Source organism: Hipposideros armiger, unplaced genomic scaffold (assembly GCF_001890085.2).
Source record: "Hipposideros armiger isolate ML-2016 unplaced genomic scaffold, ASM189008v1 scaffold_99, whole genome shotgun sequence".
Classification (NCBI taxonomy): domain Eukaryota; kingdom Metazoa; phylum Chordata; class Mammalia; order Chiroptera; family Hipposideridae; genus Hipposideros; species Hipposideros armiger.
Genome location: NW_017731449.1, coordinates 2784756 through 2796802, shown reverse-complemented (window position 1 = coordinate 2796802; position 12047 = coordinate 2784756). Strand labels below are relative to the sequence as shown.

The following is a 12047-nucleotide window of genomic DNA, read 5'->3' as shown; positions in this document are numbered from 1 at the left end:
GAGGGCAGTGTCACTGGCCCTCATATGTGGGATCCGAACCGGGGTCATCTGGCATCCCAAGCCAGTTCTTAACCATTGTGCCACTCGGCCGGCCCAGTACTGTCCATTTTTAATTCTCTTTTAATCAGTGTGTGTTCTGTTCAGGGAGGAACCCTGGGGATTGATTTTTTTCTCTTTGAGACTGTGCTGCAACTCATACAAGTCTTCTTTCTGTGGAACCTACAATTTTCTTTTTTTAAATCCTGTAACAGCCTAATCCATTTTAACCAGTATTCAACTGTTTGTTTATTTTTTTTGGGGGAGTGGATTTTATTGGGGCTTAATTTTGTGAACATAATTTGCCAATGGGTAAGGGGAAAATGTAAATATTTGATGCAATGTTTTCCTCCCGAGATGATTATTCAACATAAAAAGTTAATACCTTCTGTGCTCGCTTCGGCAGCACATATACTAAAAGTTAATACCTTCTGCAGTGGAAATGTGGACTGCAGCTGATGAGGGCTAAAGTAGTTAATGTTGGGTATAAAAGAAAAATACAGTTCCCTTGATTCAAGTCAGCTGATTCATTCATTTTTTTAAGGTAAAGATTGGTTAAAATATAGTAATATCATATTAGACCTTAGAGGCTTGCATTCATAGGTAATTTTTCTTCTAATTAACTACTCTGTTTAAAAATTCCCTTTGGGAGTAATAGGGTTACCATTTGGCACATAAACTTTGGAACAATTTGAATGTTAAATAATAAAAGTCCAGGCTTTTCTTCTATTCAGTGGGTTTCAGTGGTCAAATATACCGAGTGACACCTCTGAAGGATAATGTTAATGGTTTAGAGCCAGACACAAGCCACTTGTAATACCTCAAAGCTGAAGGAAGGTATTGGCCCCTTTCTCTCTGGCTGAGTTTTACTAATTGCCCTAAAGGTGAGAATTGGTCACAGTCTTTTAATAACTTTGACGTTAAGTACTAAGAGTTGACGGGTAAGAAATTATAATCAAACAGGTTCTGTTGGGACCTTCTTTTTGTAAATATATTTCAGATCTTAGGAATTAGATTCTTAGAATTTTATGGTTTAAATTTTTATTACCAAGTCTCTCGTGAAACTACTGGACAGGAGAATAATTTTGACAGGATTTTGCTTTGAGGATAGTGGATAAATTTAGATTTTTGAGTCAGACCTCAAATTGAAGGCTGATTTTTTTTTTTTTTTAATCTGTTGGAAACCACTCCATGACTTTGGGCAAGTTATAAACCTTTTTGAACTACAGTGTCATCATATGATAAGTGAACATAATCCTATAACCCTCACTATAACATTTATTGAAGTGGTCACACTGTTTTAGATGCTTGTTAAACATTTATGTTCTTGTTATTTCTTTAATTCATCCAACATTTGTCTCCCCTCAAGCATTTGCTGTGTTCTTAGTATAGTACTTGGTACATTCTAGCCACTCAGTACATGTTCCTTTCCTTTCCTTGAATTCATTGGCCTAACTTCAGTTTCATGAGTGGATCATTGTGACTATAAACAACACAAGGCATTACAACATTCACAGTGATATGTTATCTGGTTATTTTGATATCAAAGCATATGCTAAATTAGACAGAATTCATCATATTGCTTTTTCTTCCTCTTATGTTTTTGAGTAAATTGTCTATCTACCCAAAATACAATAATGCAGTATTAAGAGTGCCTGTCATTTTCTACGAGTGCTCATTTAGTGACTTGCAAAATAGTTTGTGGAAATATTTTTAAAAATTCTTTTAAAATTGTGGTTAAAATTTCTGTGATACATGGCTTTGAATCTATGGGATTTTATTCAAAAATAAAATAGTCACATAAATAAAAATATCATTTGAAAGGGAATTTTTAAATTTCAGGAATATTATTATGGGCTTATGTTCCTATAAACCAGCATACGGAGAGAGGTTAGACATAGCAGCCAGACCTCATGATTTTTTGGTAAATACAATAGCAGCAACCATTTAAAAAATACATTTTAGCAACAGATGGTGAGACCAGAAAAGTGTGCAAACCATAAATTTGGACCCTTGTTTAATTTTGTCAAACTCCTCTCCCCTACCTTCTCCTCTGCCTCATATTTCTCCTTGTTTTAATAGGAGAGAATAAGTAGACTATAAGGAACCAAAAGAGAGCTGATACAACTGACTCTAAAACCAATCTATTTTGCAGTCTGTGCCAGATCAGCCTTGGCATTTTGTAGAGAACTTAACAATTAAAGTTCCTAGGGATGACAGACAGTAATATCCTGGACAAAATTTTTAAAGTGACTTCTTTTCTGCCTCCATTTTGGCCTGGATTTTGCCAAGCTGACCCCTAAGTAGTTGAAATCTAAGTAGTTGAATTTTTTTTTATGTCGACATTATAGATACATCTAAACTTATAATTCAAACCATCTCCATGGTCACCAGTGCTATATACATTGTGAATGTTTGCTAAATAATGCCTCCTTAGTATCAGGTGAAAACAAAACAAATGGCTAGACAAAATATTTAAATGATTTCAATTTGTGCTCAACAATGCAACTAAGTGCAGTTATGTCTACATGACCAAATTTGCAAGCGTTTTTGTGTAATCTATGTTAGGGGATATATTTTCTTAGTATGAAAATAGGGACAATTTGGAGTAAGAAAGTCTCTGAAGAAGCTAAATGGGTTCTCTAAATGGTTTCCATAATTCAAGCCTGCTCTACATTGCAGCGTTTAGAGTTTTTCCCAAGGTTATTGCTGTCCTTTTTTATTTTTAAAGATTTTTTATTGGGGAATTGGGGAGGGGAACAGCTAAGTTGTTGTCCTTCAGTGTTAATTGTGGAGGGCGCAGCTAGCTCAGCTCCAAGTCCAGTTGCCATCCAGCCACTCATTGGCAGCTCGCAGCCACTCAGCTCAAGGTGCCGTGTTCAATCTTAGTTGTGGGTGGGCACAGCCCACCATCCCATGCGGGAGTCAAACCGGAAACCTTGTTGCTAAGAGCTCATGCTCTAATCACGGAGCCATCTAGCCGCCCGTCAGCAGCTCAGGGCAGCTCAGCTCAAGGTGCCGTGTTCAATCTTAGTTGCAGGTGAATGTAGCCCACCATCCCATGCGGGAATCAAACTGGCAGCCTTGTTGTTAGGAGCATGTGCTCTCACCAGCTGAGCCATCCTGCCACCTGTTGGCAGCTCAGCAGCAGCTCAGGTTGGGTGCAGTTCACTGGCCCATGTGGGTATTGAACCGGCGACCCTGGTGCTCAGAGCTCACTCTCTTAACCAACAGCCACTTGGCTGGCCCTGGCTTGCTTTTTTTTTTTAAGTTGTGGTTTTCATTTGTGTGAAAACTAATTATTTGATATGTGGCAGCTACTATATTTATGTGTGAGTAATCACTATTTCTAGTTTATTTCTATTATGGTCTCTTTGTGGAATAATGGTAGATATCTTTTAAGAATTATCTAGTGACTTTTTAGGGTGATTTTTTTTTTTTCTGTTTCACAGTGAGCTTAATCAAGGATGAGATTAGTTTCGTTGAGACTAAATTTGTAACTGGTCATCATTGAAACAGTTACTAATGTTATATGTTGAGCAAGGAAATTCATGCATGTGTTTTGTTTTTTTTTTGCCATTTCTCGTCTTGGGTTATTGAAGCCAAATTTTATTGACTGACTGATGTTTTTAGACACTCCTGATACTGTTTGTGGAGTTAGTGCCTACTTTCCTAGCTGTTTACTATTGCTTGGAAATCTGACCTCCCTAGGAACTGCTCAAGAAGCTTGCTATTATGAATTTTGGCACCAATAGTTTTTAGTTAAAAAAACAACAACCCAAAACAAAAAACCAGAGTTTCGATCCCAGGTGAGATGGAGTTAGCATACTCTTGCACTGGCTAGCTGCACAATTGTCTTTGGAATGCGTGGAGCAGTGACATGAAGAATCTGAAAAGTAATGCAGCAGTCCTTGTTTTCAGTATGCATGAATTTCGTTACCCCCATTTGGTCAGCTGACACCAGTGCGCGAACAGCAGAATTCAAATTTCAGTATATTAACTATGAGTAACTGCATAAAACATAAACGTTGCTGCTAGCTCTTCCATCCACTCATTACTATGAAAATAACAGATGACTGTTTTTGAAGTCTGTTGCTGATTGGTCACACATAGTGAAAATGTATAGTTGTGTTACCTCCTTGTCTCCCAGTGATAAAACTGCATGCTACTTTACAAAAATAAATAATCAGAAAAAGTAATTGGTCAATAAAGATGAAGGTACAGCAAAGAAATGAAACGTGATATGCTGGAAGTGAAGTTTGGATCATATGATGGAGGAGTGAAGTTACAGAAGAAATAGCTGATAGTGGGAATATTGACACTGCTGCCATTCAAGAGTCATTATTTATGTATGTATATGCAGCCAGAGAAATCTGGTGAAGTCATTTTTAGAGAATGACAAACTCCTTTAAAGAGCTTTTCTAGCACATTGAGGATGGGGCACTTAAATTGTTTAAATGTATGTTCCTGGGGTTTAAACCATTTAAATCAACTTTTATACTGTGTTTCTTTAAAAATTTATAACAAATTCGCTAACTATTTTTGTGAACTGAAATTTTCAGGAAATACTCACCAAAGACCCTAAGTAGTGCTTGGGGGTGTGATACCTCTGGAAACATTCTCCCTTGTGGATTGGCACTAAGCAGAACTTGCAAATGTACCGAGTTTCACTTCTTTTTTTGTGGGCAGCACAAACACGGCACCTCCTAGCAGGATATTTTCTTTTACCCCATTCACTTCCAACAATTTTCTCTAGCACATGTTTGCACGTGCCACCTGAAAGTCTCCCAGGGGGGGTCTTCATGAGGCACACGAGGGGTTTGGGTTGATGTTCCTGGGCGTGCTGCGTCTGTGTCTGTGTCTGTCTCCACCTTATCTGTAGCCCAGTCTTTTGTCACTTGTAGCAGAAATTTTCATATCTCATTTTTGATGTAGGGTTTTGTTTTTGACAGATTTGAAAAGAATTGAAAAGTGCACAATTTATAAGCCAAAAATGCAACTTTCTTTGGCCACTTCATTGTTTTTCTCAAGAGGGAATAATAAAAAAAGTACTGATCTGCCCTATCAACCCTTCATGAACATATTATACTGAAAAATACAAATAGGTTTTTTCTCTACTTCTTTATTTCTCCGTGGAACATCAGATAATGTGTCCGCCAACAATTCCGCTAAAATTTTATCTTCTGTAAGATATTTTTTCCCGTAAGAATTACGTCTTTCCGTCATGGGTGTAAAGTGATTGAAATCTGAATGCTGACTAAATGCAGAGCAGAGCAACAGAGGAAAATACAGAGCTGTTTGTTCTCTCTCTCTCTCTCTCTCTCTCTCTCTCTCTCTCTCTATATATATATATATATATATATATATATATATATATATTAAAGATCTTATTGGGGAATTGGGGGAGGGAACAGCATTGGGGAATTGGGGAAGGGGAACAGACAAATTGCTGTCCTTTTGTTCCTCAGTCTAGTTGTAGAGGACGTTGCTTCACTGGCCCATGTTGGTATTGTGATCATTGTGCTCTTCCCGGCTGAGGCAGATCGGTCGCCGGCCACTGGACGGCCACTCACGGGGCTCACGGCAGCTCACGCTGGCTGCAGGCCACTCATGGTAGCTTATGGCAGCCCACTGCAGCCCCACTGCAGCCTATGCTGTTGCCGGGACTCACGGCAGCCCAGCTCCAGGTTGAGCTGTTGTTCACCATCTTAGCTGTAGAGGGCACAGTGTCACTGGCTCATGTGGGATCCGAACTGGGGCCCTGCTGCTCAGAGCTGGCTGAAGCCAAGTCTTAACAAATGCTCCACTCGGCTGGCCCTCTATGAGGGTTTTATAATTTATTAGGTTGTTGGAAAAGTCATGACGTATTTTTTCTATGTTTTTCATTGCAAAAATGCGTCATGAGTTTTCCGACAACCCAATAGTATTTCTATTTTAATGTTAATCTGAAAGCTTATATAGTTTTAAAAAATGTCACTTACTTAGTAGTTTCCAAAATTGAGTTGGTTCCTGAGCATTCTCTACTGGTCACCAATGCCTCTTTTTTTCCTGAGTATAGTTAACTCACAACTTGAATTTGAAGTGTTTGAATCCATTGTAGTTCATATTTTTATTGATGTTTAAATTATTTTATATTTGGCTAGAGGGAGCCTACTCAACTTACTTCTACGTTTAACTGCATGTCTGTACAATTTGGATAACTACCTTGTAAACAAGCATTGTCATTCAGCTTCAGTGCCCAATTTTCATCTGTATTCATACTGGTACATAGTAGTTATGCTTCAGTTGTTTTAGTCTAATATCAAATGAATAGAGGCAGCAGAACAGACCTAATATGTAAATGACGCATTTATTTCAAGTTGTGAAAATATGTCGTAGCATGTTCTGTGATGCTGGTTTTACAGTATTTCAGATATGGGGAAGGGAGGGAAATTGTGACTTGGTACCTGGTGAGGTTGTCATGTGAGATGTAAGAATCTGCACCACTGGAGTCAGTACCACAGTCTTGTGTGGAGCACTGATTTAGTTTCAGCAAAATAGCTACGAAATTAATGTTAAATTGAGTTTCGTTAGTGTTCTGTTTTCGTTTAATTTCAAGTTTGGTTTGCGTTTGCACCTGGTCAAGAGTTAAAATCCTAAAGACTTTAAAACAACTTGTGTTATTTTACATCTTTCCTCTTTATCTCTTTGTTTTTGTGTTTTAGGAGTGATTAAATTGGTTTTGTACTCATTAGATTTTGCGGCAGTGTCTGTTGTGCTACTGCTATTTTAAGTGTTCATTTTTAGTTTTGTAACTTAGGTGGAGGAGCTGTTTTTGCCGTGATATTTATAGGAATAATTAAAAAATCTTTATTCCACTTATTCACTTTTTACATTTCATTATTTAGTCTTTATATATCAGCCTGTTCATCTGTTCAATCAGTGGCTTATGATATATTGTTTTAAAGGTTTAAAGTGAAGTTGCCAGATACTTTGTGTAACTTTTTATCTTATTTCTGAAATGATTTATTTTCAGTATCTTTTATTTCTCTTATATTTTGAATCATTTCTCTCATTCTGCATTATTTTTCCATACGTCCTGTGGTGGCTTTCCCCCCTTTTTTTTGTTAGCTGGGAGGGAAGGAGGGAGGGGGAGAGAGAGGGAGAGGGAGAGAGAGAGGGAGAGAGAGAGGTGGGAAATTCATTTTATTCATCAGCTTTTAGTTACAGCTCAGAATTTGTTAGCAAATAAACCTACACAAAAAGGATGCTGGCAAGCTCTGCTTCTGGCATGGGTAGATAAGATTATTTTGGATTAACTCTCCTACTCTGAACAACTAGAAAGCCCCCCCCCAAAAAAAAAAAGTAAAAAATAATAATATGAATCTGTCAGAGACCTTCCAAGGCAGTGAGGAATCGTATAGTAAAAATCTGGTAAAAATGGGAGTCCAGAAGGATGAGTCCTGCATTTGGGACTCTTTTTCTCCCTCAAGGCAGTGGCTGATTTCAAAAGAGGTGCCTTAAAAGCAGAGAGGCTAGTATCAGAGCTATCAATAGACTCTAGAGGCTAGGGAGATCACGACTGGAGCTGAGGAAGCCTCTAGCTTTCAGCTGAGACTCCAAAGGGTGATGGCCTAAGAGAAATGGTGAATTGAAAAGTAAAGTGATAAACTGAGAATAAACCAGCTTTGAATTATCTCAATTCCTAACTGGTTTAAGGTGATTTGGGATTCCTAGTGACCCTAGCCTGACATCCTGCTGGAAGCAAAACTAAATCTCTCCTGAAGGAAGATATCATCATCCAGAGCTTTAAATGATCTTTACAGTTTTTCGTATACAATGTCTATCACCTGATAAAAAAATACCCAGGCATAAGACTATATAAGAGATGACTGAAAAACAAGGGAAACAACAGACAATAGAAAGATACATGGGACTATAGAATAACTATGATTAATGTGTTCAAAAATTAAAAGATAAGATTGAGAATTTTGACAAAGAATTGGAAACTGTAAAAAAGAACCAGAATTACAGAAACTGAAAAATATAATTACATCAATTAATTAAAACCCTCAACAGGTAAATTAAACAGCACTTTTTATACAGTTAAGGAGAGAATTAGTGAATTGAAACATAGGCGAGCATAAGGTACCCAAAAAAAATGGAGGAAGAAAAGGATGAACAATACAGAAAGAATATAGAAGACATATGGTAAAAATCTATAACAAATACAACTGGATTTCCAGAAGGAGAGGGGAGAAAGAATGGGGCCGCAACAATGCTTGAGGAGATGATGGCTGAGAACCTACAACACATGAAAGATATCAAGCTATAGATTACATGATCTGTATGAGTCAAAAATCGGATAACTACAAATAAAACTGTACATATTCATATGAGAGTAAAACCATTGAAATTCAAGGAGAAAATCTTAAAAATAGATGAAGCTAAAAAAAGCAGATTGCCTTAAAAAAAAAAAAGCAATAATAAAAAATGACAGCTGACTTTGCTTCCAAAAGCGTAGTGATGTCAGGCTTAGCTTGAAAGATGAGAATAATAAAGATAAATGCAAGAAAAGTTAATACAGGTGGTTCTATTACTAACTTGTGTGAGCTAAAATCATTTTATATTTCTAGTTTTTTTCTCATCTTACAGTGTGGATTTGAGTTTTTTAACTTTAACATCACTTAATTTTACCCTGAGCCTTTGTCATAGATTACTTATATACTATTTTGTGTTCACTCTGTAAGACCTCTGGTCTATGTAATATGTTAGCGATAATTGCATTTTACTTTTATATAAATTACTGTCAAGATAGACGTTGGTTCTCCCAGGCGTCATCTGTATGTTTCCCTGGATTGAGAGGCGGGTTCCTGCAGGGTAAACACTCAGGTTGCTATTGCACATATCCCAACTTAGGGAAGCAGGGGACAGAGGGTGTAGAAATAGAAAACTTTTTTCAGAAATGAGAGCTACAATACAGGTAGATTTCCTGAAATTCTAACTTCTTTTAGTCCACTGTCTTTTTTTTTTTTAAATTATTTTTTTAGTTACAGTTGATGTTCAGTATTATTTTATATTAGTTTCAGGTGTACAGCATAGTGATTAGACATTTATATAATGTATGCAGTGATCCCCCGATTAGTTTAGTACCCACCTGGCGCTATACATAGTTGTTGCAGCATCATTAATTATCTCTCTATGCTGTACTTGACATCCTCGTGACTGTTTTGTAACTACCAATTTGCATTTCTCGATCCCTTTACCTTTTTGACCCTAATCCAGACCGTCTTAACCTTGGTTCTTCAGAAGAGCTAAATCCACACAACCGAAATGAAACAGGATTTACTCACTTCTGGTTCATACTCACTTTCATCTGTACTTTCCCTGCAACTGAGGCTACACTTCTTTCTGCACAGTTCCCCAAGGAACTCGAATTGTTCTCGCCATATGTAAAGTTCTACCTTTTAATTCGGGCTGAACTTAGGAAACTGTCTTCTCAATCAATCGTTTCAACATCCTCTTTAACAAGTTATATACTTGTATGATTTGTTCTATGGATCGTGCATCAGTTTTAACGATATTTCTTAGTCATCCTTGGATGAGATGTCTAAACCTGAAGTTTCTCAGCCATTCAGGGTATGTGGCTTTTCCTCAGCTTTACTCCTTGTTCCCTTGAGTTTTAGCTTAATCCTCTTTTCAGGTCTATAGCTGTGTAGAGGTCTGGACATTATTTTCGTATTTAGCGTGTTTTTATTTAATGCAGCTCTTTAGTTCTAAAAAGCTGTCTTCTTTTGTCACTTGCTGGCTTACTCCGTCATAATCTGAAGAGACATTTGGATAACTGTAATTTCTAGTATGTACTGACTGACATCTGACCACATAGTTTCCGGGGATTTGAAATCTTTAAAAGAATGAAAGACATGTTCTGGTATAGAGCTGGGCAGTGCACATTGTTTCAAAGCAGCAGTCACGGCTCAGTTTCCTGTTTGTGACAGGTCTGGGGTTTCTGCAGGAATCTTTAGTAGGGATGAAGGCTTTCTTTTTCAGATGTGTTGGCCTTGTTATGTTTCTAACCATGGGTGGCACAGTCTGATTTTGTAAACCCTTAGATAGTAGACATCTCTTTTACATTCTGGTAATAGAAAGATGGACTAGGTAGTGACAGATGCTGTTTAAAACCAGGTGTTAGAATTGGTTCTTAAAATATTTATGTTTATTATTTTTATATTTCCTAACATTAAACTTAGTTCAGCATTTCCTCTGATATAAATTCTCATTGGGAAACCAGATATTTTAGAAATAGTTTAAAAAATGTCTATTCTGTTTGTATTTGGAAGTTATTTAAAGAGGATAAATCTCCCTCATTATATTCTTTAATTTAGTTAAAAGAAAGCTTGGAACAATCAATAGGACAGCTGCGAAGTCAACGTTTATTGAGAAGCTCAGGAGGGAGAAGTATTTCTGTTACAAGTCTGAGTGCAAGTGACCTTGATGGTGGCACTGTGACAGGTAAAACCTACAGATGTTCTGCAAACACTTTTTTGTTTCAAAAATATTCCCATAAGTAAATACTAAATATATTTAATCTTTGGACAGCCTATACATAAAATCACACATTTTATGTATATGCATAAGATGCAGTCAAGGATTTTTTAGTGAATATTTAAAACTATATTTACGGTACTTTGTTATTACTTTTCTTCGCAGTGTCTGTTGACCATGTAGAGCTTTCTTTACCTGATAAATCTTGGATTTAATTGACTGCCACCAATCAGAAGAAACATAAAAAATAAGATTTACTGTGTGGTATACTTTCTGGATTAGAAGTCGTATCCTAGTTTCATAGTTTTTTCAAATAACTGATTATGAAATATCCTATCACAGTTAAGAACAGGTGAACTTTATCCTTACTGCGCAGGTAGAATTCAATGGCTAGATTAAAGGTGAGAAAACTTAGTTTGCCTGTAATTAATCTTACTTGTACTTTTCTACAGCACTTAGGTTCATGTTTGAATAGAAAAGACTTAGAATAGAAAAATCTGCAGTGAAGAGAGGTGATAAGATAGAGTGAACATTAGTAGCTTGCATTAATATTGCTATTGATCATGATGATAATGATTAAAAATTGGGCACAATCACATTCTTTATGTAGTTTTTATTGATTTTTAAATACTATTCATATTTTAGATTAATTTGTTATTGAAAAATTCTGTTATATTAGTATTAATTTAGGGAGTCAAAAAAGTTATTTTTATGCAGCAATTATTTTTTATGTAAGAGAAAATTGTATATTGCTTCTTTGAAAAGTATAGCAAATTAGAAATGTTCTATTTCCAGCTAATTTCTGTTCATTTTCTCTGTTTTAAGAGCAGGAATGGTGCCAACTTTAAGGACTTTTATGGGCACAGTAACATACTTGGGAAAAGTTTGAGTTAAGGGCACGTGTGTATATTTATATCTGCTATGTATTTACTGAGTAAAATTTTAGATTGTTTCTTCTCATGCAGTATTTTGACACTCTTTCTTTTCTTTCATTTGTAAAGAAAGCCAACGTTTTCTACCTACCTCACCTCTCAAGGACTATGGGGATCAGCAGAGTAGTAAACGAGTTAGATCCAGACCTGGTGTCCGATTTGTTCGGGAGATTGATGACGCGGGCCAGGTACTTTGTACCATTCTGTAATCTCTGTTCCTTATATTCCTATGGAAATGACTGACACTTGAATTTTATGACTGTATTTTAACCAGGAGTTTCATCACCCATACCTTTGTAGTGATTTTTTTCTTAAAACCAAGTAAACTATTGGGTTGTTGGAAAAGTCATGATGCAAGTTTGCAACAGATGGCACTAGTTCATTTTTGGAAGTACTAGAGTCATTTGCATCTATGTTATTGCTATGTCATTTGACAGCTGACAGTTCTAGCTTCATTCTAAAAAAAAATTGAGCAATTTGGTTGAGTTTTTGAGATTTCACAACAAGTTGAAGATGGAAGACCAAACTGTGCATTTTTGCCATATTTTACTGTTT

General features: G+C 36.5%; 1 protein-coding gene across 1 annotated transcript in view; it reads left to right on the top strand.

The window, feature by feature from the left end:
• The window catches only part of CEP128 (centrosomal protein 128), a 365357-nt gene that overhangs the window by 26660 nt on the left and 326650 nt on the right, over positions 1 to 12047 (top strand). The window contains exons 5-6 of the mRNA XM_019646219.1: positions 10401 to 10527; positions 11562 to 11680. Coding sequence (XP_019501764.1) covers positions 10401 to 10527; positions 11562 to 11680 — 246 coding nt within the window. The remainder of the gene's footprint in view (positions 1 to 10400; positions 10528 to 11561; positions 11681 to 12047) is intronic.